Source organism: Gavia stellata, chromosome 8 (genome assembly GCF_030936135.1).
Source record: "Gavia stellata isolate bGavSte3 chromosome 8, bGavSte3.hap2, whole genome shotgun sequence".
Lineage (NCBI taxonomy): Eukaryota > Metazoa > Chordata > Aves > Gaviiformes > Gaviidae > Gavia > Gavia stellata.
This window is the reverse complement of record NC_082601.1, coordinates 44092349-44118870: the sequence shown is the minus strand read 5'-3', so window position 1 is coordinate 44118870 and position 26522 is coordinate 44092349. Positions and strand designations below refer to the sequence as shown.

Below are 26522 nucleotides of genomic sequence, written 5' to 3'. Positions count from 1 at the left end.
CGTCGAGTGACTTGTCTGATTGTGTGAGGGGAGAACAATTAAGTGTGTATCCATTTAGTGCCTCGAAGTGATATGACTTGTAATTGATGGCTATTGCTATTTTCAAATATAGTAGTAAGTGGCAAAACTATTTGTAGGTTAAATGGAAGTTGGGCAACTTAATGAGTTAACTCTTTTACAACTCTGATCAGCATTGGGCTATCAGTATCTGGGGCAGATTAGCTTCAGTTTGACCAAATAATAAAAATTCCAGGTCCGAAGGTATATTTTAGCAGAAATTTCTCTGTACGTTTCTTAAGTCAGAACATATGTGAGAAGAGTTCTTTCTAGAGGATAATCCGACGACTTTGTTCACTGTGACTGTCTCTTAAAAAGAAATAAATTGTTAAAAGCTTCCAGAGTAGGAAGAAAGTAAAAAGGCTAGCAGTTATTTATAGATGTGTGCCAAATGAAAAGAAATTAATGACTTAAGGAAGTTAATGACATTTTCAAATGAGTCTGCATGTACATTCTAACAGTGGATATACTTGTGCCTTACCTTGTAAGATTGATGCTTTTTCCTATGTAGTATTCATAGAGGATGTGCTCTGTCCAATCTCATTTGGTGTTTGGCATACAGGAGAGAACATACCACCATTTCCTTTCCTGTCGGTTGCCCTCTTGAATTACTCTGCTGACTGATGAGTCTTGCTCTTTATCTGGTTTTGGGTTTGTATTTTTTTCCTTTCCTTAGATTGCTATGCTTTCACCAAAGGCCTAATTTGAGTCAGATGCCATCCCCAAAGGCTTTGTTCCATCTTCTGATCCCCACTGAATACATTTAAGGTCTTGGAAGTGACTATGTGCCCTAGTCTTTCAAATATCTTATGACATAGGAGCTCACATTCCTGAATTTCATTTGGTCAAACATGCTGTGAAAGTAGTCTCCTAGCCAAGAACTAGCAGTCATGCTGAGGCTTGTTCAGTCAAGCCAAATGGTTTTGATCTTGAAGATCCCTGGCACACTTTATTCAGGAACCAGCTGGCTAAAAGGTCATGGATAAAGGGTCCACTTCCACCCTCCTTTTCTTCAGATCTTGCTATTTGTTCTGAGACACTGGAATCTTCTCTGCAGCTCCTGGAGGCATGATGTTTTACCTCGCCTGTTGACCACCATGGGCTATTTTGCATGGTTTGTGTCCGGGACTGACATTGCTAAGAAGCAATATTTGGCTCATAACAATCTTCAGTTCATTTTTTCAAATTGGGCTGGTAAAGATGGTAGGGAGAGTACCAAACCCCTCTTCTTCTGCCTGTTTTGTGCCTCCAACTTTCACATCAACTGGGATGCAATTGCTGTGTCATCTGTCATCCTGGAAGCTTATTATACCTTATGCTTGGACCTGGATGTGGATGCTTGGGGTATTCAATTAAGTTTGCCTCCCTGCTACTTCCTGACTAAATACTTCCAATCTTTTACAGGGATCCTTTTCACATTCTTTCTTTGACAGAAGAGTAACCCTCTCTAGTCCAGAAGATCTATATCCCTATAGCTCCTAATCACACAAAGCCTGGTTCGTAGAAAGAGTGCTGCAGCAGCTACTTTCTTGCACTCAAGCAGAAAGCTTTGGGTTGGTGCCGGATCTTAAGCTTCTGCAAGATGAACTTACGCATATACTGTTTCAAGTTCTGGACTGTGACTGTATTCAGTACCTTTCCCAGAATTTCAAGGAGAATGGTTCAGATTTCTCAAAGGGCAGGATGCTTACTTTGTCTCCAGTCTATGGATGTCTTGGATGTTATTGTTTCCTCTGTCCATGTCTCGGCAAACATTTGCCCAGGCATCACGATGCATCTTCACTGAATAGGAATCTGGTTCCTTTATCTCAGTGCCTGATGTGTGAAAGGAGTTGTTAGAGAACAACCCTGTGAAGCTTTCAGTCTTCTTCCTTGGATTGTGAATGTGAAATAGCAGTATCTCATTCCCACTCAGTCCTTAGAATTTATCGTAGTAATCAGTTCTGTGTGTTCCACTTGGCTTCAGTCTATCACATGGTGGCACAACAGCCTGCCACTGCAGAACTACTTCTCTCGGAGATCTGTGGCAATGTGTACACTTGTGATGAGACATTTTTCTTCCAGTTTAAATGTTGTGCTTTGGATGCTTGTGTGACCACCTTTAGACTCTAGATTCTTGTTCATCCTTATCTAGGAGGTTGGCTTGCTTTATGCCTATTGCCCTTCCCAGAAGAGCAGGGGAAGATTCAGGTCCTTGCACTGGACATCCCCATATGCTGTTTTCTTCAAAGATTAGGTTTCTCTGGAAACCCTGCAAGTACCTTCCACAGTGGTGGTAGGGGCGTTTTATCCTAGCCTTTTAGTATTTTTCCTAAGGCTTCATGTTTCTAGAACAGAAGTTAAAACTAAAAACTGTAGTGCAAGGAGGGCCCTCTTGTTTTTATTCTCACGGACCCAGGCCTTTTAGGAAGACTTGCTTGCTCCAAGAAGATCCTGGAGTTCCACTGTTGGCACACAGTAACAATCGAAATGGGTATCAGTTGTACACAGATCCACTACGAAACCGTGAAAGTGGAACAAGAGAGTGCTTTCTAACACTCATCAACACACTTCTGCTGTGCAGGCCTCTGACATTCTTCTTGCATTCATGCTGTGCTGGTCTTGAAACATCCAAAGTTGAATCCAGTCTTTGGTAGGGCATCAGTGCGGTCATTTGTTTGCACGGTAGGATTCTCATCCTCTGCCAGAAATCTCGTGGCAGGGCTAACTGCTGAGAGTCACCATCTATAAGAATGTACATGTGGACTCATTTGAAGAAAGAAAGCTTTCTTACCAGTAATCAGAATTCTTCGTGATGAATAGTCCACATGTACATTCCCGTCCCATCTGCTTTTCCCTTCTCTCTAATTCTTTTTCAGATGCAATGCTGTTGAGAGAGACTGAAATGGTGGTAGATGCACTCTCTTGTATGTCACACATGAAGCAGGAAAAGAAGGAGAAGCAAGAGTACAGGCTCCACAGATACTGCAAAAGGAAAACCTTGCAGTATCACATGGCAGGGCAGAACTATGCCTGCTGTTAGAATGTACGTGTAGACTATCTGTATCATACATTGGTTGCTGGTAAGTTTTTGGGTTTTATTTTTAACTTGATCAGGGTGATAGGATTGTCCTTGGGCTTCATGGATGGAGCATCATTTGGGGACTGTAGGCTGATCTGTTGGTTTTTTCATGTTTGTGAATGAGTTGAGGGCTGTAGCATTTGTGTGTGCCTACAAATTGTTGTGCTTTCTCCAGTTATTAACACTTCTCTCTGCATCATTTCTTAAGCATTACATACAGAGTTCTGAGATTAACTCAAGTTATTTCCTGTGGTAATAAACTATTTATTCTGTTTCAATTTACCATTAAGTTTTAAATGGCCCTTTTTTCCAGTTTCTCCCCCTAAATTGCAAAATGCGTTTTTTGCATGACTTATAGTTCATACTGTATAATTTAATTCCAACCTTCTAGTTTATACATATAATTTTCAGCAACTGAAACTGTTGTTCTAATTTGGACTTGGACCTGTACCAGAACTTGAGTGGTGTCTCCTTACTTGGTCACCAAAGGTTTTCATTGCATGGTTCCAAACATTTTATTAATAAATGCTAGTTGTTCTGATAGGTAATTTTTATGAAACCAAGATAATTTAGAGGTTGATCTATTGTTAGGGTGAATTATTGTCTCTCCTGTTCAGACCTAAGTTATTAAGAACTGAAGACTTTTCTGAGACTTGAAAATGTACCTATGAACCTGTTCTACCAGCAGACTTCTTGGTTCATGCTTGCAGCAGAGCTGGCTTTATCATGTGTTAGTAGTAAAGGAAATGTGCCACTTTCCATTAATGATTTCGTTTCCTGCTAGTTGAATAGTGGTAAAAGTAAGGGCTATCTGTATAACACTTAAGATGGGCTAAATTTGCACTGGACTGGTGCAGAGCATTTGACACTGTCCTGCATGACATCCTTGTCTCTAAATTGGAGAGACATGGATTTAACGGTTGGACCACTCAGTGGATAAGGAATTGTCTGGATGGTCATACGCAAAGAGTTGTGGTCAGCGGCTCGATGTCCAAGTGGCGACCAGTGACGGGTGACGTTCCTCACGGTTCGGTATTGGGACTGGCACTGTTTAACATCTACAGGACCTACAGGAAAGCTGGAGAGGGACTTTTTACAAGGGCATGTAGGGATAGGACAAGGGGTAATGGCTTTAAGCTGAAAGACGGTAGATGTAGATTGGATATCAGGAAGAAATTCTTCCCCATGAGGGTGGTGAGGCACTGGAACAGGTTGCCCAGAGAAGTTGTGGATGCCCCGACCCTGGAAGTGTTCAAGGCCAGGTTGGACGGGGCTTGAGAAACCTGGTCTAGTGGAAGGTGTCCCTGCCCATGGCAGGGGGTTGGAACTAGATGATCTTTAAGGTCCCTTCCAACCCAAACCATTCTATGAATCTATGAAAACAGAAAACAGTAACACAGTCCTTCATAATGGCTGTTGTAAGCCTTATCTGGGCTTCCCATCTGAGATATGTTCCACGGCCAAATCTTTCAAAAGATCTTGATAGAAATAAACCAACTAAATAAATTTCTGATACCTCTGGGGTCTCACGGTTGTTTTCTTTTCTTTGATATAGTATGCATGATATAGTATGCATGACTACTGTCTGATAATGTGAGTTGGAAGTAGATGCAATGGGAAAGGCAGAACATTAATTTATGGTATAGTCTGTGTTATTTTTCGAAGGCTCTGTTTATTTTCTATTGACCCAGGTACCCATTTCAATTTCTTTGTTCATCTTGAGTTTTAAGTGTTAAGCTGAACTTCCTTGCTCCGTCATGCCTTCTCCTTCCATATCCCTTTTCCTTTCCCTTTCGGACTAGGAAAGGACAAATCCAGACTGCTTAAGCACAGGCTCTACTTAGCCGGAGAAACCTCTGAAAAAACAGTGGCCGGAGCAAAGCTCAGTGTAATATTTGGCTTACAAGTGTGTATATCCTTGATTAAAAATAAAAAAATTTCAGTGTAGGAAGACTTCTGAGATTTTGGAAGAAAAATGGTAAGGATCATGGTAGGACCTTTATGAAATGCAATCCTTTTAATGAGTTGAAGGTCATCAAACTGAGGGTAGGGAAGAGATAATATGTAGTCAGAGGAGTAAGTTCAGTAAGGGACAACTTTGTGAGATGAGCTGTCTGTGGTCTCCAAGTAGTAGTTGGCAGACTGGCCTGCTTTAAAAGAAGATGGGATATAACACAGAAAAATCGTTGACCTGCCAGAGAGAATAAAATAGCCTAGTTCTCTCTCCATTTCTAATGTGTTTCTTGCATAACTTAAGGGATGATACTATGCACACCAAAGTGTGCAATAAATGAAAGGAATGCTATTTCTGTAATTGGTATCTTCTTATTTTTCATCTTTATTCTCATATATGCTTCTACTTGATCAAACCATCTGCCTTCATGTTGAAAAGCAATCGCTATGGTTTTGGATTCAGTTGCAGCTGGTATGTAGGCTGTGAAGCACTGTAAGAAAAAAAAAATTGCAAACTTGCATCTTTAGTTTTGGAGAACAAATTACACAAGCTGTCAAAGAGATAGCTAGAGCTCTCTTGCATGCTGTGTTTTTGCTGTAGCTGATAGATAATTGATATTAAAATCTTTATCTGCCTGTCAGTGGCAAAGTAACTTCCGTGTCAGCTGCTGAAGCATACCAATGCTGTGATTCTGTGTTCTTCCTCTCCCTTTAGCAAATGTGTGTGTTGTGAAGGTGGATGGGACTCCTTATCTGTGTAAAGCTGATGAGGTTGGAGAAATATGTGTGAATTCAGGTGCAACTGGGATGGCGTATTTTGGCCTCCTCGGAATCACCAAGAATGTGTTTGAGGTTTGTATTTCTCTTTCTAATGTAAAGTTTCATTGTTACATTTCTAGCATTTCTTCTTGTAAATAAACTTACTTGTTCCTTAAACTTCCTTTTTTATTTTATTAGAAAAAGCCCTGGCGAAACACACTTTGCTTCATTCTCTAGCAGAACTTGAAATACTGCCTCTTATAACCAAAAATACAAAGTACCATCAGCAGTCCGTCAGCTGCCTCTATATTCTGCAATCCAGTGTTGTGCCTATGTTAGCATTTAAATTCATCTTAGTTCTGTATTAACGCAGCAGTCTTCTGTAAAGTTACCTGAAGACATTTCAAGTTTCTTGGTGCACAGCCTGGGACATAGAGTTAGAAGTTAGTCTGATGTTTGTGAGCTGCTTCATCGTAATAAATTATTTAGAAAACCTTCCTTTGTGTATTGCAAACAGTATGTGCTTTTCAAAATGAACTTTAGCGTTGACTTGCTGTAATGCTTAGAACACTAAACAGTTTGCTGTGGATATATGAAACTATGTTCCTAGGTACATGGAAGAAGAGATAGTAAGAGGGATAGCGTAAGTCATAAGCCTTGTAGTTTGTCAAAGTAAAGCAAAAGCGATCCTTCTGCCCAGATTTTTCTTCACGGTGGTAACCCAGTTTCATGTTTTGCCTTTTGTGGCAAGAACGGAGTGAAAGTCCTTCGGGAGTCGCACACACAGTAGCGATACACTGGGCAGCAGTATGAAGACTCGGCTGAAGTATGGAGTTCTACCAGAAAGATGAAAGAAACCCTGACCATAGTCTTGTCTTTCAAAAAAAAGCTCTTTCTGTCAGCTTGCCAAGCCTCAATGCTTTAAACAGTTTAGCTTTCAGCGCGGTCCTTAGCTAGTTAGAGAGCCAGCGAGAAACCTGATGGTAATAGAAGAGTTGTGGGGTGGGGGGAAGGCAAGAAAACCACCTGAGCAGATGAGAGGAACTTGCTGATGAGCTTAATGCTTTTGCACTGGTTCTCCGTTGTAGGCAGTCCCATAATTGCAGCAAACTTAACTTTCTCAAAGTTTTGACAGCATAGCGGTTGTCACAATTGAAGTGATATGCCTGGGTACATATCTCATCGGGGATGTTAACCGTATCAACAGAAAGGCTTTCTGACTAGGTGCTAGATGAATGCATGCTATAAAACCTTATTTAAAAAGCGGTGTGAACTCTTGTTATGAAGGCTAAGTAGCCGAGAAAAAGATAAGAAAGAAGGCTACCACAGAGTTAAGAATTGGTGTGTTCTTCATTATTCAAAAAGCTGTTGTTCTTACTTGACATCATAGCAACTGTTGTCCTCCGGTAATTTTTCAACTGAGCGTAGAGCTGCTGTGAAGCAGAGGCAGAAAGCATTTTAACTTCACTTTTCTTATCAGTACTGTGAGTGTCTGAATACTTATGTGTTCTTTCAGGCCATTCCAGTGACAGCAGCCGGCGTTCCTGTTTCAGACCAGCCCTTTACAAGAACAGGATTGCTTGGCTTTGTGGGTCCTGTAAGTGTGAATGAGCCGTCTGGGGCTCAGCTTTGTCCTGACTCCCAACTCTTAAGTGCTGCCCCCGAATTCAGCGGAATTCGGTGTCAGGGCAGTGACCTCGTACAGTTCTTGAGACTATTGTTGGCTTTAGTCAGGCATGTATCGCTGGGATTTTGGAGGTTTTTCCCCTCTATTTCTAATCCTGTCTTCTTTTCAGGACTATTTGGTGTTTGTGGTAGGAAAATTGGATGGCCTAATGACAGTTAGTGGCCGCAGGCACAATGCGGATGATGTGGTAGCCACTGCATTGGCAGTCGAACCCATGAAGTTTGTCTATCGGGGAAGGTGAGTATCTTAAAAACTTCACCACTGCTGATTGGACTTTGTTGCTCCTTTTTTCACCTGCAAACAATCAACAAGTAACATAGTGTACACAGGAGCTCTTCGTGTGAATTTTAACATGTGTATTTTGTAGGAAAGGTGGCACTAGGTTGTGATATGTCACATAAGTACTTGGCTGTCCCTGCTAGCTTGGAAGACAAGTATCAACACCCTGCTTCATGCATAATAGATTTAAAATTACTTTCACATAGTATAAAGATAGATCTTTAAGTGTCAGTTTAAAACTTCTTTCAACGCTTCTCTTAAGATAGTCAAAAGAAGCTTCTATGCCAAATGTAAAACACAATTCCCCTTGGTCCACCTGAGCCTTTCATGCAGAGTGGCCTAGGAAAGAACTTTGCAGCATGTTCTGAAGAACAAACTAGGAGTGTTGAGGCTGCTGAAGGACCTTCAAAGATAGTATGTGTTGTATCACAAACCTTATTGCTCTTCGGTGGTCAGTGGCTCAATGTCCGGATGGAAATCAGTGACGAGTGGTGTCCCTCAGGGGTCCGTACTGGGACCAGTGCTGTTTAGTATCTACATCAAAGACACAGACAGTGGGATCAAGTGCATCCTCAGCAAATTTGCAGATGACACCAAGCTGAGTGGTGCGGTTGACATACCTGAGGGATGGGATGCCATTCAGAGGGACCTGGACAAGCTTGAGAAGTGGGCCTGCGTGAACCTCATGAGGTTCAACAAGGCCAAGTGCAAGGTCCTGCCCCTGGGTCAGTGCAACCTCCAGTATCAGTACAGGCTGGGGGATGAAGGGTTTGAGAGCAGCCCTGCTGAGAAGGACTTGGGGGTACTGGTGGATAAAAAACTGTACATGAGCCGGCAATGTGTGCTTGCAGCGCAGAAAGCCAGCCGTATCCTGGGCCACATCAAAAGAAGAGTAGTCAGCAGGTCAAGGGAGGTGATTCTCCCCCTCTGCTCGGCTCTGGTGAGACCCCACCTGGAGTACTGTGTCCAGCTCTGGAGTCCTCAGCACAGGAAAGACATGGACCTGTTGGAGCGGGTCCAGAGGAGAGCCATGAAAAAGATCAGAGGGCTGGAACAGCTCTCCTGTGAGGAAAAGCTGAGAGAATTGGGGTTGTTCAGCCTCGAGAAGAGAAGGCTCCGGGGAGACCTTCTTGTGGCCTTTCAGTACTTAAAGGGGGCTTATAAGAAAAATGGGGAGAGACTTTTTAACAGGTCCCGTAGCGATAGGACAAGGGGTAATGGTTTTAAACTAAAAGAGCGTAGATTCAGACTAGATATAAGTAAGACATTTTTTACGATGAGGGTGGTGAAACACTGGCACAGGCTGTCCAGAGAGGTGATAGATGCCCCATCCCTGGAAACGTTCAAGGTCAGGTTGGACGGGGCTCTGAGCAACCTGATCTAGTTGAAGATGTCCCTGCTCATTGCAAGGGGGGTTGGACTAGGTGACCTTTTAAAGGTCTCTTCCAACCCAAACCATTCTATGATTCTACGAAAGTCAAGCTTTCCTCATTTTTGCATCACTTGTGCAATTCGCATATCATTAAAAAAATGGCACATACCTGGTTGAGGCATTATTAAAATTTTATTCTAGAAGACGTAAGCCTACAATAATTCAGTTCACAAATGGGAGTAAGTATTTTTCAGTGCAAGCATTGATAGATATGCTTGTCAGTAATTTGGGGTAGTTGTGTTTCAGAAGGGACATCGTATGTAGGTGCAACAAGTTTAGCGTGCATGATGGAGTTACATAGGCAAGGCTTGCACAGCCCCTGCACGTATGGAACCTGCCCATGTTAAACGCGTGCTACATTGGTGACTGCAAATCCACTTGATCCCCAACAGAAATAAATTACAATAATGAACCTACATTTGTTCTAAATTTGTCTGTGATTTTGTGATGATCTGGCATGAATAATGCTTGTGTGTGTTGAAACAGTACCATTAAAGGTTGCAGTTGTTGCCACATTATAATAAACCATGCTATGTTCATCATATGTTGCATCCTATCATTCTTCTGTCCTTTGCGTTTTAGGATAGCAGTGTTTTCTGTGACCGTTTTGCATGATGATCGAATAGTGCTTGTGGCAGAGCAGCGCCCTGATGCGTCAGAGGAGGATAGTTTTCAGTGGATGAGCAGGGTTCTACAGGTAGTCAGTCTGTCCTTTCTCTCTTTCCAGGTGAATAAGGCTGATGTATGAAACGAGAATCTTAGAGCATCTTTTTTCTATAAGAAAAACCTAGCAGTGTAACTACAGAGAGTCGTAATAAGCTGACTTCTGAATGTATTTCAGGGTTTGATAGGTAACAGAATTTTGTAACAAGTAAGACTTTCAGAATGTTTTTTAACTTCATACTACTAGGATTCTTAAAGTCCTAAGGATGATAGCTTTTGTTTGTTTTAATTCTACATATCTCTGCTGATTTCATACTGGCTGAGAAGCCAAGTCTGAAAATGTTTAAGGGTATATACTTAGTGCCAAGTATCAAAACAGACCCTGAAATCTTTTTATGTCACTAACATCCTTATTCTAGATTTCCAACAGTAAGCATTAAAATCTTTTTCCCTTGATTACTTTATTGTGTTTCCATGAGGGGCCAGGAGGGAGGGGAATTCTGGTAGATATGCATTTGAGGATTTTGGAATTAATCGATCAGTTCTCAGGAAGTAAAAAGTGAGAGAGCAATTATGGAAGAAGACTCTGGTGAAGGGACAACTGAAGGGAAGACTAGAGAGAACGACTTAAGGGAAGATGCCTCTTAAGAGGAAGGCAGTTGTGTAATAATGGTTTCTGACTCATTTCAGCTTTGTAATCTTTTTGGAGGGAATACCTGCTAATAGAAAGGCTGTTTTTCATGGGAGGAAGTATTTTTATTTCTCTTTTTAGAAGTGTCCTAGCTAAAATAGACACTTAAGTTTTAGGCAGCAAGATGCTTCCCTCCTTATTTTTGTGGTTTTATGTTCTACTGCGCTTTTGTGACTGTGCCATACGTGCTGAATCTGCTGTGGTATAATTTTGGCTTTTTAAAATCTCTGCACTTTTTGCCCACTTTTAAGAGACTTTCCTAATCCCTGATGTGCAGGTGGCATCCCCTTGATAGAGTGCACAAGCAAAGTCCTGGGTCTGCTCCTGCTCCCATTGAAGTCATGGCACAACTTCTATGAGTTCAGTGAGTGCAGAATTGGACCCTTTATTTGCAAATTGTGGTGCAAGTAAAAATTTTAATGTTATTAAATGACTTGAATTCAAATTCTTGCTCTAGCTACGTCCCGGTTGATAACGTAGAACGTATGTTTTTGTTCTTTCTATCAAGGCAATTGATAGCATTCACCAAGTGGGCGTCTACTGTCTTGCCTTGGTGCCAGCCAACACTTTGCCAAAGGCTCCACTTGGAGGAATTCATATTTCAGAAACCAAGCAGCGCTTTTTAGAGGGTGCTCTGCACCCTTGTAACGTCTTGATGTGTCCACATACTTGCGTTACTAACCTGCCTAAGCCTCGACAGAAACAACCAGGTGAGTAAACCAGAGCGTGTTCCTTAGTTCTGCGTGTCTGATCTCTGAGGGTATGCGTGGAGTATGATCCGGAGGCAACGTGACAGCTCAGGGCTGTGCATGTTGGATGGCTTTAAGCTGCTTAGCTTGGCAGAGCTAGTGGTGTTGTCAGAGCAGCCCAGAGCTCAGTGAGGGCATTATGGTCTGCCTGGAATCCCAGGTAAATGCAGCACGTACCGATTTCATGCTTCTGTAGCTACGTTATAAATTGTTCCTGTACCGGCCATCTGGCAAAAGCAGGTTCTCAGGCATGCTGTAACTCACATAATAAAACTGAAATACAGACAGACCTCAATTTGCTGAATCAGTAATAGACTGAGTTTTAATGTACCATGCTCAAAATGGACTGGGTTTTAGTGTACCATACTATCCTCTTCTCTCTTTCCCGGTGCAATGTGATCCTCGGTTTTAGCTTTTCATCTTTTCAGATCGATGTTGCATATGGCATTTCTAGTCATCTACAGGCTGAATTATAGATTCTTACATGCTTCTTACATTACTTTTCCTCATTTTGCACTGGTTTTCAAAATGCAGATGTTGGTCCTGCTTCAATGATAGTAGGAAACCTTGTTGCTGGAAAGAGAATTGCACAAGCCTCAGGGAGAGATGTTACCCAGTTGGAGGATAACGACCAGGCAAGAAAGGTAACACTGATGTCCTGGTATTATTAAATATTTGAATTGGCTTCCTCAAAATGAGAGAAGAGCAGTTATGGTATTCTGCCGAAGCCAAGCATGGTGCATTTTTAGTGAATCTGAGTGTCTCCTTTTTTCTGTTTCAGTTCCTGTATTTAGCAGATGTTCTTCAGTGGCGAGCTCAGACAACTCCAGATCATCCCCTCTTCCTTCTGTTGAACTCTAAGGTGAGATGCACTTTAGGTCACACTTGGAGATTGAAAGCAGTAAAAGATTGTTTGGATTCTAAGAAAATTCCAGCTAGAAGTCTTTTTCTAAAATGCTGCAGGTTATTTTGATGAAACAGACAAAAATTGCTTGTTAGCAAGCAGCGTAAATTTTCCACATCTGGAATTTTGTTCCACATGTTTTATTCCACATCTGGAATTTCAGTATGCATTCTGCCTAGCTTAGAACATTGCAGTAATTGCATTTCCTACTGGCACATGGATTTTGTCATATGAATGGAAGCCACGATTCTGTCTTCGTCCCTGAGCACAAGGAAGTCAGAGCTGGAGGATTCTTTAATTAGAAGATCTAGAGCCTAAGTAGAGAATCCTTGGGACAGCTTTGGAGTCGTATTTTCCAGGAGCACTGGACACCCTTCAGGAGACACTGATGCCTTGTCCTCGGCTAGGCTCTGCCCCCAAAAAGGATGGCACTTACAGTCACTCAAACCATGAACAAGTAAACGCTTCAGTTTTGGAATACAGGCACTATGTACTTATAGGCTCTATATACTTATTTTATTCAAGGGCTGTCTGAGCCCTTATGACATATGACAAGGCAACAGTCATGTTTCTCAGTAAATACATCGGTTTTGCTCGTAGCCACTCTGCTCTGTGTGTGGCTGTCGGTAATTTTGTAGCATTCACGTGCCCTGTGCATCCAACACTTCATAAAGGGGTGTGAAAAAACGTGCGCTTTTGTATGTTCCTCAGTATTTCAGCCTCCTTGGGCTTGAGAAGCACTGTACTGCTGTGCCTATTTCAGAAAACCCAAATACTCTTCTGTTGCTGTTCTGACACTTTTTAATTCCCCTCCTTTCTTTCCAGGAGGCAAAGTTGGTCAATTTTTATTTGAGCCTGTACTCAGTAGCTACCCTTCCAGTGACAGTAACAGCCCAGTGACAAATTGGGTCTACCCTGTGCTGTGCTGTACCGCAGACATGTGAGATAGGCAACGTGCTTTCGGAATGTCCAGCAGCAGTCCTTGGGAAGTGAAGGATTTGCCTTTGGGGGTCTCATTCAGACAGGCAAAATGGTTTAGGACACGGTTGAAAGTTCTGACTTTTCTCATGAGACTCTGCTTTAGCAGAAGAAACTGCTTCAACGTGGTTATTGTTAAAAGCCACAGAATTGGTTTATTCTTCTCTTAGAATAAAGAGGCTTTTTAGGGAAGTTTTCTAGTATGAAGAAGCCTCTTTCTTGGTCACTTTGTTCAGGCAACTTTTACCCTTCACAGAATCACAGAATCACGAAGGTTAGAAAAGACCTGTAAGATCATCAAGTCCAACCACCAACCCAACCCCACCATGCCCATTAAACCATGTCCCGCAGTGCCACGTCCACACGTTCCTTGAACACTTTCACAAGGAGACTCTGCAAAAAGGAAACACAAAACTTGGGCACAAAGAAATTATCCGTTGGTGAACATGTGTCTTAAATAGCCGGGGACTAATAAGCTACAGTGCTAAACGTTGGTGTGTTCGCAGCTCTCCATAGGAAACCCTTTTGGTTCACACCTTTTCAAGTCAATATTTTTCTCCCAAGTCCTTCAGCTGCTACTGTTCCTGTATCAACAATACACTGTATTTACTGTTCTTATTTTGCATGACTTCAGCTTCCAGGCTTTAACAACAGTTTCCTTACTAAAACTGAGCAGAGTGCTGGTGCCATCCTGCATCAAACTACGCCTTGGATGCACTTGGGCTGAGGATTACATGGGGCAGCTCGTCTGGGACTTGAAACTGCAGACTTGTATAGCAGACATTTGCTGTGATAATCCTTATCTGTATAGCGGGAGGCTTCGTTCAGTCTCTGACTCTTTATGTTCCTCTGAGGTGGTTGTCCAAGCAGTTTTTCTTGAATCGGATTGTAGTCTTGGAAAAACGGATGCATCCCAACCTCTCAGGCTTAAGGCTAAAGCATCTCTTCTTAGGCTGGATAGCAAAAGGGTGTCTTCTGTCTTCACATCAAGAACTGGACTAAGCCTTTTGGAATCCCCATGACTTAAGCAACCCAAAGATACAGCTGCTTCTGTGTGAAGACTTTCCAGACTCATAGTTGTGGGAAATCGGACAGTAGATGCACTGAAGCCGAACTGACAGTGCATACCAACCACAGCTCAGGTGGCCTCTGTGACCCTTTAAAAGAATATCTGTACCAAGGACATCAGCAGAGTTCCCTTTGCGCTTTTAAGACTGCTGACTGCAAAAGCATCTAGAGGTTTGGCGGTGCATGGTAGGGTAAAGCTGATGCAGTGCTTCACTTGCCACTAAACAATTGTGTTACTACGATTGTGTTTTATCCCTTGGACTGTGAAATTTCAAATATTTGTAAGGTATTCTTTTTGTGGTACCAAATACGTTTAGAAACTGCTTCACTGTCTGATGTTCAAAATAATATATATAATTCTCAAGCATTCTAAAAGTTCACAGTACCAGTAACATGGGTTGCGAAACACCGAGACAGAGTCTTTAAAAGTATTTTTTGTATTGTTAAAATAAGGACAATGAAATACTCTATCTGCAGCGTGTACTTTATTTGGTTTCAAACTGTTCTCTTCAAACATTTTCTGATGTCGCTTTTGTTTTGTGCAGGGCACTGTAGCTAGCACTGCGTCGTGCGTACAGTTGCACAAGAGAGCAGAGAGAGTGGCAGTCGCACTGATGGAGAAAGGACGACTGAATGTTGGTGACCACGTGGCCCTGGTTTATCCTCCAGGTAAGGCAATACAGACAGCAAAAATCAAAGTCGGACATCGCAAGAAAAGAAACAACTCCTGCTAAGATAGAGCATTCAAACATCCATTTAATATAGTGGTATAGGCAGTGACTTCGTATTTCAAGGAGGAGACTTCCTTTTTCTGGTTTTATTATTAAATCACTTCTCCAAGTGGCAAACTACATTTACCAAACACTCCCTCTAACCGCTCCAGATCTTTGGGCAGTTATGGAAGAGTAGTTTGATTGAAACCACATAAAAGATTCTCACTTTTCAGCCTCAGAGAATGGAATAAACCTGCGTATGTATCCATTGAAAGCTAGATTAGGGATGCCAGTGTATGAACACTCTTTCTGAGCGGCTGTCTCTAGAAGTGAAATCTGGACCCCAGACTTGGGTTAGTAGTGTGTATTTACAAGTGTACCTCAGGAGAAAAGTACTACCTCGTAAAACTAGGATGACTGCATGTGTCAGAGTGGTAATTGTGAAAAATAAATGTATGCTTTGTAAAAGAATCTGAGTCGTCATCTTTATAACCTACAATACCTTTTTTTTATTATTTTTTGTTATTTTATGCTACCTGTCCGTGAAAATACATCCCTACAAATTTAAAGTTTGTAGGGTTTGAATAAATCCTTGCTACCTTTCAAATGCAAAAAATTTTAACCTCATAGAATTCGGCACGGCCAAGAACAGCCTGTTGGCTTGAAGAGACCTTTGTGACAAATCCTTAGATCTTAATAAAATAAATGAGTGTGTATTTTGATTTTGGTGAAAGAGTTTGGCCTTTTGTTCTGATAAATATGGCTTTAATTTCACAAATATCCTTTACAGGAGTAGACTTGATAGCAACTTTCTATGGCTGCTTATATGCTGGCTGTATACCTATCACCGTTCGCCCACCTCATCCACAGAACCTTGCTACCACTCTGCCCACTGTCAAAATGATTGTAGAGGTATGTATAAGACATTCCTCTCCAAATGCTTTTGGTGGGTGTGGGATGGTTGATGCAGCCTGATAAATTGCTTTGCCACAGTCAATGTAAAATAAACTAGGAGAATAAATAATCAGTATGCTGTGGCTGAGTCAATAAATACTTTTTTCAGAAACTCATTTAAAATGTTCTTTCTGTTGATGAGATTTATTTTGCTTTCTTTCCAAAATTTTTCTTCATCTCTTCAGCTTACTGGTTATCTCATCTGGAGGGATATGAAATCACTCGAGCATTCATTCACTAGTTTTCTAAATGTTTTTAATGCTGTGTCTTTTACAGGTCAGTAAGTCTGCATGTATACTGACCACGCAAGCGATAATGAAACTGCTGAAGTCCAAGGAAGCTGCAACAGCTGTAGATATTAAAACATGGCCCACTATTTTGGACACAGGTACAGAACGTTTGCCCACTAGCCAAAATGTAAATAGTTTGAAGATTGATTTATTTATTTTGTTATACCATAACTGCCTAATTGAATGGATGTATCTTGCATTGCATCAAAACAGCTGTCCAGAAACTACAGAAGGCATCTGGTGTTAATGCTGTAAAGATACATTTTTGTCCTGTGCTCTTTTTTCCAAAATACTAATATGGTACTCTTCTCTTTTTATATATTTTAAATAGATGATATGCCTAAAAAGAAACTGGCTAGTATTTTCAGACCTACATCTCCAGATATGTTGGCATACTTGGACTTCAGTGTGTCCACTACCGGAATATTAGCAGGAGTAAAGGTAGAGTAACAAGAGAGGTTATTATACTTTGTTTCCTTATATATAGGCATCTATTGCATTCATTCCTCCTGCCAGAGAAGAAATACAAAAATGTAAGTGGACCATCTTAGTGTTCAGAAAGCTTATTTTTAAATTAGCGTGACATCAAGATTTCTTGATGTACGTTTTGGAAGCATTCGGTCTTACTGGCCCTATGTGAGGAATCACCGAGGGGACTAAATGGAGAGTGTTTGTGGTAAAGTTCATGAATGTTTTCTTTTGCGATTTGTGGTAGAGTTGTCAGACGTCATTTGGCATCATTCGATGTCATGACAGATGTCATTTGCCAATAGCATGAAAAGCACCTGGGAAATTTTGGGCTCACATCCCTTTCCTGTTTTAAAGGTGCTTAAAAAAAGCCATACCACTACTTGTCGCCACGTCTTCCACAATAAACATGTCTATTGGTTATTACATGTGATACCCTTTTTTTAAGGAAGTCCCTGAGAGCGCCTGTTTTCTTCTTACAGATGTCACATGCAGCTACAAGTGCCTTATGTCGCTCTATAAAGCTACAGTGCGAGCTGTACCCTTCGCGTCAGATTGCCATCTGCCTTGACCCTTACTGCGGCTTGGGATTTGCACTGTGGTGCTTGTGCAGGTATGGTGTTTGAGTGGGAGGCAGCCTGGTGTGTTCCCATCCTTCTCTAGAATCCAAGGGAACAGTACTGGATGAAACTGTCAGAGAAACCCAAATTAACCTTTTTATACACATTTCATGAAAGACCTTTTGCGGGAACAAAATTCATTAAGTTAGTTAGTTACTTGAGTACCTTGGCTTTTGCAAGTGGAATTAATTAGATACCAAATCCAAGGAAAAAAGGACTTCACTGTCTATTTCACACTGATGAAATAAATCCTTTCAAAGTCTTTTGAGATTAAACCATATCTTTTTACAAGACCCTTAAGGCGTTGACTACGAGATTGGTATGCACTAAGGAATACTGCTAAAGGAAGCAATTAAATGTTTCTTAAAATGAATGAGACCTGCATTGAGTCAATCAGATAACTACAATAATGCAGCACATCTTGCAAAGCTGCAAAATTTTCCTCTTTTTTGCCTTTTAAAACATTCCACATGCTTTAACTAATCCAAAGATTTAATAGAGTTTTAGACTGATCATCAAAAAAAATGCAGAAACTGAGTATGAAAGGTTATTTTGTAAACAGATAAAGTTAATTTTGCTGCAGTTAACCTGTTCCTTCCCTCTCCAGTTTCCCCAACTGGAAAGGAAGTGTGCTGAAGGAAAGCAAAATATTTAATTTTGGTAACATCTGATGATTTATAGCATCAATAAAGCGAGGCAGGGCGGAGGGAGAAGAAACCTCAGTGATGGAAGAATTAAAATCTAAATGGATTTTAAAAAAATATTTTTAGAGAAGGGAACTACATGAGTCCTGCTTTCTATACAAGAGTTAATATAAGGTTGCTTTGTTTCATCTGAGTTACAGCTTTTAGTGTGAAAGACTGTTTTATTACAGAATGATATTTTTTTTTCTATCTTAGAATGTTTAAAAAGAAAACAAAAACCCCTCATCGTATTGCCCACTACAAAAACACATCAGCTCTAGTTAGGAGAAATGGCAAGCGTGTCAAGCTACCTGTTGAATGCCATTAGAGATGCTGTTATTTTTTTCATGATGCATTGCTTTATCTAAGTCTGGTTTTACAGAGGAGTGTGTCATAGATTTTGTTAATAGTAACTGATCTAAAAAACAGTTGGCAATTTAAGACTGGATGGTCATGGCATTTACTGTCTTGAAATGAGTATATAATATTTAAAAAAACGTAAAATTAAAAGGTGGTGTGACTCTGAATTTGACTTTCTGTTCACTCATGTTAACTGTTATCCAAGTTAAATATTTCACATAAACACCATTTAAAAACTGAGACCCTTACGGCAAAGGCTAGAAAATTGCACTAAAAACTTGCATGGTGCAATATAGGTGTTAAGCGCTCATTTCACTCAAAGCAAAAGGTGCATTTTCCCTAAAATGACTCACAAAAATAAGCTCCATTACCGGTTGTAATCTGTAACTGGAATGACATCGCAAATGTAAGATTTCAGTGTCGGAAGTTCTGTCTATTCCAGGTATTGATTATTTCCCTATAGTTCAACACAATTTACTCCAGGACAAATATACTCACCTTAAAGTTTGTGACTTAGCTCAAACCCGTGGTTCTTAGCTAACTAAGAGATACTTGCTCTCTGTGGAGAAGATAAGCTGAAGTTCAGATAGATACCAAGCTCTCTGGGGCACTGTGGGACATGGTTTAGTGGGCATGGTGGTGTTGGGTTGATGGTTGGACTTGGTGATCTTTCAGGTCTTTTCCAACCTTAGTGATTCTGTGATTCTGTGTGTGATTTTGACTTGATGTAACTTTTGGCTTTTTTACGGTGGCTTGAAGTTTTCATGTTTCTTTTTTTATTCCTCTCCCTAGTGTATATTCGGGTCATCAGTCTATTCTTGTCCCTCCTCTGGAACTGGAGAGCAACGTGTCTCTGTGGTTGTCTGCTGTAAGTCAGTATAAAGTACGTGTCACGTTCTGCTCTTACTCCGTGATGGAGATGTGCACCAAAGGGCTTGGAACGCAGACTGATATACTCCGGGTGAGTGCACTTAATTTTTCAACATACTGACATAACAAGTACAGGTGTCTTTCTAAAAATATTTCATTTTGGCTTGCAGAAGATGGGTCATAAGTGTTTCTTTGAAAGCCTTTCATTATGACTTGCTTTTTGGGAAATGTTGAGATTCCTGGAAGTTTCAGCTCTTATGTTTCTGGTGGGGTCAAAAAAAAAGTCTTATGTTTTCAACTTTACTTATTTGTGCCACCTCTGTGCTGCTGGGTATTTCTGGGATTTTGGGGCAAAATACTTAGCAAGCCTATCAACTTTTTCTTGTCTGAGACAAAATAACCAAACAAACACAAAAAACCCACACCAAAAAAAAAAAAACCACCCCAAAGCCCCACCAAACCCAAAAAACCTCTCCCCCCCAAAAAAAACCCCAAAATAAAATGCCCCCCAAGACCTGACGAGTCTCACCTACTTTCAGATCTCTTGACACCAAAAGTATTGAGTTGTAAAATGGATGTAATCTTCCTAACAGCGGCAGTTACACACTAATACATCCATTTATTTTTGAGGGAAATCTCTTTAACTGAAACTTAATGTCCTTGAAGAGGCGCCTCTGTCTCAATGGCAGGAGAGTTCCCACGGCTGTAGTAACTAAGCTGCTCAGGACCTCCGCTGGGAATGTCTGGCAGCTTGTTGTGCGCAAGAAAGCGGCTACATTGTGCTTATTCTCAGTACAGACAAAAAACTGTCTCTCTGTTCTCCTGGACCTCACTGAAGGCAATCCTGGCCCCCAGCCAGTTGCTACAGGTTCACATTCACGCTGATGAGAGCTAATAATGTCTCGGGACACCCTGCCTGCATCTGAACTGTGCGGCACCGGGAGCAAGCGGGTCTCTTGCGAGCCCAACCCTGTGACACAGTGACATTTGGTGGGTTTTTTCAGCTCAGAATATTGAGTGGCTGTGTTGCAGTTACACGGTGTGAGTAGTTTGCATCTTGTGCATCCAACCCTACCACAGAGCTTCTTGGCACAATTTTAGAGGGTTGTCCTGGGTGGATGGAGCCAAACTGAGCGCAGTTTGCGTCTGTATTGTTTAACCAGTTCATGTCAGTTATTCTGGTGTTTTTCAAGTCCATCTGTTCCACAGATTAAAATGGTTTATTCCTAGAATTGTTGACTTCAAACTTAAAATGTTGCTGTTTTCTTCACCCACCCTCTCAGATGAAAGGAGTTAACCTGTCCTGCGTGCGAACGTGCATGGTGGTTGCAGAGGAGAGACCAAGGATTACATTAACACAGTCTTTCTCTAAGTTATTCAAAGACCTGGGCCTCTCTGCTCGCGCAGTGAGCACTACGTTTGGGTGCAGGGTCAACGTAGCAATTTGCTTACAGGTGAGATTAAACTGCTTATTCCTTATACTTACAGACCAAATCTCTGGAAACTTTATAGGAAATAGTGGTCAGCTGTATGTAATTTTTTTCTAATGAACTAGAGCTCCATTGCTTGCTTGCTTCATCACCAAGTTAAATAAGCCTTGAAGACGTGGATTACGGTAATTTCACTTTTCTGTACTAATTGACCAATTGATTTGCCTTTCTAATACAGAGGATCGGTATTAAGAAACTTGTTTCCTTCCTACTATGCAGGAGCAGTATTAAATTAAATACATAGTTTCCTGGTCCTAAACGTATTAAATATTTCAAGCAGTGCTATTTCAGCTTTTGAGTGATTCAGATTTTGCCTGTTTGAAAAGTAACTTATGTATATGTGGAATCAAACGGAAGACAGAGTACCTCAAATAAGAACCAGAAAAATGGACAAGGTTGGCAGGTTTTTTTACTTTTAAAGATCTTGAATGAGTATTATCAACATGTAAATACGTTTGTCTCACCTCGTGTGAGAGCTGGACTTTTTTTTTTTTCAGTTGAAGGTATAAAATTGAAAGCTTTGAAGGGGAGAATATGCCCATAAAGTACACATCCCTACTTCACAGACTGGAGATAATGGCATGCTGTGGTCCAGACCCACCTTTGACAGTTCAGTATTCAGTTGACAGTAATCTTGTATGTGTAGTTTAACCAGATTAAATCTCACTTTTCCTAATGAGATGTTTATTCTCTAGTTAGAAGAGAAAAAAAACAAATGTATTCCACAACTTACCTGAAAATCAGGTACTAAGTATGGTCTAAAAATTGGCAAAGCACCCTGGGTTTTGGAGGGTACTTGAGTTAATGGATAAACTGCTCAAATTTCAGATGTGCAGTATGTAGCTTTGTATGTGGGGAATTTCATAGACGGCACATGCGTTAAGTATGTGTGTAATTGTAAATTTTATTTCCAATTTTATTGGTATAAATTACACTTAATAATATGATTCTATGAAGATTGCTACTGTGCTTTTGCAAATATTTTTTTTTTCTTTCTGTTGCCCACTAGATGAAGGAAAGCCTTTTTTCCTCTCAATATAGTTTAATGTTCTAGATTTCCTACGAGAGAGCTGTTTTGGGCCATGAGCTTCTTAAATATGTTGCCATTCAGAATTGTTTCTTTAGTTTCTGTGGTTTCACACATACTAAAGGAGAAAAGGTTTTTAACAACCCCTAGGTAAATGGTTATAAAGAAATGCGGCCAGAGCAATTTTATGAATCAGTAGATTGAAAAATAGGAAGAGTATAGATGAGATTAAGATCACTGTACAGGAAGATTTTAAATTCATTGAATAAAACATTTCAGATGCTGAGCGTGAAAGAACACACTCTGAATTGCCTGTCTAAATAAGAATTTTAAAAGCCGGGTGGTGGAGTCACCCTCACTGGAGGTGTTCAGGGAATGTGTGGACGTGGCACTGCGGGACATGGTTTAATGGGCATGGTGGGGTTAGTTGATGGTTGGACTTGACGATCTTACAGGTCTTTTCCAACCTTAGTGATTCTGGGATTCTGTGATATTTGCTGTTCAGACTGTACAAAGGGGGGAAAAACAGTTTTTCTACAGAATGTTAAATGGATTTGTGAAAAGTACTCCAAGAAAACTGTGAAGAGTAGGGCTGCTGGGCAGTTAAGCTTCCCCTTCATTTTATAACTTTTTCATCTCTGTTCTTGAGCCCTTTGTAGTGGGTTTTTTAACCCCTTTCTCCCATCCTTCCAAAGTGATACCTGTATTTGACTTTTTTAAATCATTGAATTTAAATGAGTACTGATTAATAGCCAAACTGAATGGGTATTTGATACAAGTTAGCATACAAATAAATACGTGACGTCTCCCAACCTTACTGAGAACCAACCTTACTGGTTTACTGAGAAGGTGTTTCTGAAGCTGCAAGCAGCCTTTAGATACTTAACAGATGGAGGAGGGATTTATGATAAGGCAACAGGCATTACGTATGATCTGCCTTAAACCTCTTCTTGTTTATTAACTGGGACTTGCATGTTCCCCAATGAACTGCTTAAAAGTACCAAGCTCTTAAATAATCTGAAATGGAAATTTTCTTTTCACTCTAAAACAGTATGAGTTTTGTTTTCTGTCTTACTGTGTGTATCTTATGTTTCCAGTGCCTCTTTGTTTGTATTTTCTTTTTTCCCCTTTCTCTCTGTTTCACACACTTTGATGGCCTCTGTTACTTCTGTTTGTGGTCCCGCTGTCAGCCAAACAGGCTGGGCAAGCTGGCTGAACAGGTATAGTGATGCATGTGTGCTTGTAACGTCCTAAAGTCGGTCTGGTTCAGCAGTATTACTCTATAACGAATGTATGCCATTTGAGAGAGTTTTCATTTGAAACAGATCAAGCGAGATTTTTTTTTTTTCTACAGACGTTCAGTTTTACTCCTGAAGAACACTTGTAGCTGCAGTACAAAACCTTTTTCTCAAACAAGCAGAAAGGGGGTATAGCAATGATTTAAATTACCGAATGGCATATTCCTAAAGATAAAGATCATACCGTTAAGTTGCTGTGGCTGTCTGTCACTGAGCCTCAGCGGCGCGACCAAAGTACAAGGGAATGTCATTACAAAGACATTATTACTCTTCTCCAGCGCTGCAATCTTGAGCTGATGGCCAAGTGGCCTCATTTTAAGTATTTCTAAAATGAGAAACTGTGCTATGGGGAGGAAACTTTGCCTGTTTTTTTAGCTTAAATATGCATTTCCCGGTAGTTTCTAGTTGTCTTGAGATTAAATTCTGCTGGGGGGAAAAAAAAAAGGTCCCCTGTTCCCATGTTGGGAAATGGGAAACCTCTCACCGGACTTGGTCAGAAGGTTTATCCTCTGACTGCAGCAGAGCTCTGCCTAGGCTGTTACTGGCAGGAGCCTTGAAAACATACAGCTTGGTTGGAGTTACGTTTTAGTTAAACTTTTTTTTTTTTTCCTTCAAAGTTGACAAAACTGTTGTAAAGTAGAACAGCTGAGCTTTGGGAAAGGGATTAGGCCCACATAGGTTTATGCTTACGTGCTTTGCACTTGCTATGGAGTTTTTAGAGGAGGTGCTTACCAAAATGAAATTTTAAAAAGTTTTAAAATTAAAAATTTTAAAAAATTAAAGACTTACCTGTATAAATACCTGCTTCACTTGTGCACTCATTTACTGATTCCATCAAACCTCAAAGCTTTATGGCAGTCACCCTAGAAAGGGGGGCTATTTTACTATATTTCTCATAGATTAGAGCAGTACTTATAAGTGTCAGTAAAAATGGGAGAGGAATTTGTGAATTTGTGTGGCTGTGAGAATGAAAGGAGGATTTTCTGGCTTCTGTTGAATTTGTTTTTTCCTTCTTATTCTTAGGGAACAGCAGGACCAGATCCAACAACAGTCTACGTAGATATGAGAGCGCTTCGACATGACAGGTACAGATTATGTTAAAGTATTAACTATTTAATGACTGTGGAGGAGAAAGTTCAGCCCCTTTACACTGCATTGGTATGTTGAAATATTCTTGGCAGCAGCTAATCCCTCATCATGGTATACAAAGAACCCCACGCTAGAGAATCCTTTAATGACGGCTGCGTGCTGGAAGTGGTCCAGCATCTCCTCCTCCATCACTTGTTCTGCTGTTCCTTTCTAGACCCTCACCTAACTGGCTGTCTGTTCATCGGTCTTGTATAATCTCGACTCGTTAGCTGTTTCTTACCTAACCGGACCGTTAGCAAAAGGTGACTTTGCCAACTGGCTGGTTAGTCACAGAATCACAGAAACAGTGAGGGTGGGCAGGATCTCTGGATGTCCCTTGTGCAACCTTCTGCTCAAAGCAGGACCAGCGTCAAGGCTTCATCAGGTTACTGAGGGCCAGGACCAGTTCAGTATGGAAAATCTCCAGGAATGGAGATCCTTCTGCTCTCTGGGTGTATGTGCTGAGACTGACACCCCGCTCTGGTTTTCCTTACTGGCATTTCCCATCTTGCATATTATGTCCCTTATGGTGTGCCAACTCTGAGAAATTTGGCTCCATCTTTTCTGTAACAATCCTTTAGGTAGTGGAAAAAGTGCAGTCCCCCTTAGTCTTTTTGGTTTTGGGTTTTTTTTTTTCTTCAGACCAAACCAACTCAATTCCCTCAGCCTTCCCAGATCCGATAAATTGATGTTAGGCCTGTATTAGAGCATAGCAGAACACACACACCGTGCATATGTACCCACATGTCATCTGGAAACTTGCCAAGGATACATCATTCTATCAGACTTCATTCTGCAGTCATAATTTTCATATTAATAATTTTTTATATTTTTTTAATTTTCATTATTTTCATATTTTCATATTAACTTGTCTCTTGGTTAACTTAGTTAATACAAGTGCTGGCAGAACTGAGTTCAGACTGTAAGTTTATTAGGGTGCATACATATATGTATTTGTTTCTGTACTTATTTTAAGAAAAATAATATCAAAACTTGGTGCATTTGCTTTAGGTTTTTTTTAATTGGTAATGTTAAATTAAGGGCTTACATTAACTGGCAGCTTTTGTGACTACTCATCTCTGTAATTTTTGCAAGCTTAAATCTTCGCTGTTAGAAGACAAGTTATTCACCATCATTTGCACGATCCCGATTTGGCGTCTGAACAGATCAATGTAAACTACAGTCATTTTCTCCTTATTTAATATATCACTATGACTTGCGTGGTAGATATTCCTGTTAAAAATAAGTTCAGACGTAGCCTCAAAGCTGCCGCTGTGTTAAGCAGTTGTAGCCTATGGGTGTAGGGATAGTGTAATACAACATGATGTATAGGAGCCTTTTCTCTTGTATGCCTCTCCTACTGCACTGGATTCTTGTTCCTTCTGCAAATGTACTATCTTCCTAAGTTATGCTACTAATGGGCTGCATAGTGTCACCTAATTCCATTTAGGCTGCTTGCTCTTCACTTTTTGTAATTCCTACTGACGCTTTGCCATGGTTCAGTGTGGCAAGCAGAGGTCCGGGAGAGTCCAACAAAGAAGGTGAATGTAAAATGCTGATGGAACTGCAACCTTAGAGCTCTGCTGGAAAAAGTTACTCATCTCTCCAGAGTGCTGAATTTCTGATTCTTGAAAGAAACGCGGTCTATGGGAATGCTAATATGGTAGACTTGAAGACAGCTAGAAACTCTTAACTGTCTTACCGCATTGGGAATGACTGAGTGTAATTGGCTGGCTTAACAGTTTGGTCAGCGCAGCTGAGGGTAGGGAAACACTGGATATACTGGAACACATCTATTTAAGTTCTATTTAAGTTCATAAATCCTTGTACAAATGCATTCTCTTATTTTCTCAGGGTGCGTTTGGTAGAGAGAGGTTCTCCACACAGTCTGCCGCTTATGGAGTCTGGGAAGGTGAGAGATGGAGAGCAATCCTTCCTCCTCATCACCCTTACCTGGGATCTCAGTACAGAATCTGTGCAACGAGCTTCACTAATCACAGTATATCTAGGAGAGGCACTAGAGAGAGCATTAAATGAACAGCTAGTTAAAATGAAGCCGGGTGCATGAAGTGAAGCGATAGGATATGTTGGTACAACTGAAAAAATTAGAGGCCTTCATGTGGAAGGCATTTTTCAGGTGTGAAACAAACTTCAACACTGAAGCTGCAAAATAGCTGCTTAGAGTTTAAATGCTTAAACAACTGGGTAGGAAGAGATGGTTGATATCTATGGTGCAGAGAGGAGTAGAAGGGGAAGAATTGCACAGACTGTTGACTTCTGTGGCTCTGCATTATTAACTTCTCTTTTGATGAATTCAAGTTCTCTTAACTTCTGTTTTAA

At 40.8% G+C, this 26522-nt stretch overlaps 1 protein-coding gene across 1 annotated transcript in view; it reads left to right on the top strand.

Moving 5' to 3' along the window:
• DIP2A (disco interacting protein 2 homolog A) overlaps positions 1–26522 on the top strand; it is a 135962-nt gene that overhangs the window by 102617 nt on the left and 6823 nt on the right. Inside the window, exons 19-34 of the mRNA XM_059820804.1 lie at positions 5787–5923; positions 7347–7427; positions 7627–7754; positions 9811–9925; positions 11091–11292; positions 11866–11975; positions 12113–12193; positions 14827–14950; positions 15785–15906; positions 16225–16336; positions 16570–16679; positions 17189–17319; positions 19162–19330; positions 20523–20693; positions 24078–24139; positions 26037–26094. Of these exons, the coding sequence (XP_059676787.1) occupies positions 5787–5923; positions 7347–7427; positions 7627–7754; positions 9811–9925; positions 11091–11292; positions 11866–11975; positions 12113–12193; positions 14827–14950; positions 15785–15906; positions 16225–16336; positions 16570–16679; positions 17189–17319; positions 19162–19330; positions 20523–20693; positions 24078–24139; positions 26037–26094 (1913 nt within the window). The remainder of the gene's footprint in view (positions 1–5786; positions 5924–7346; positions 7428–7626; positions 7755–9810; positions 9926–11090; positions 11293–11865; positions 11976–12112; positions 12194–14826; positions 14951–15784; positions 15907–16224; positions 16337–16569; positions 16680–17188; positions 17320–19161; positions 19331–20522; positions 20694–24077; positions 24140–26036; positions 26095–26522) is intronic.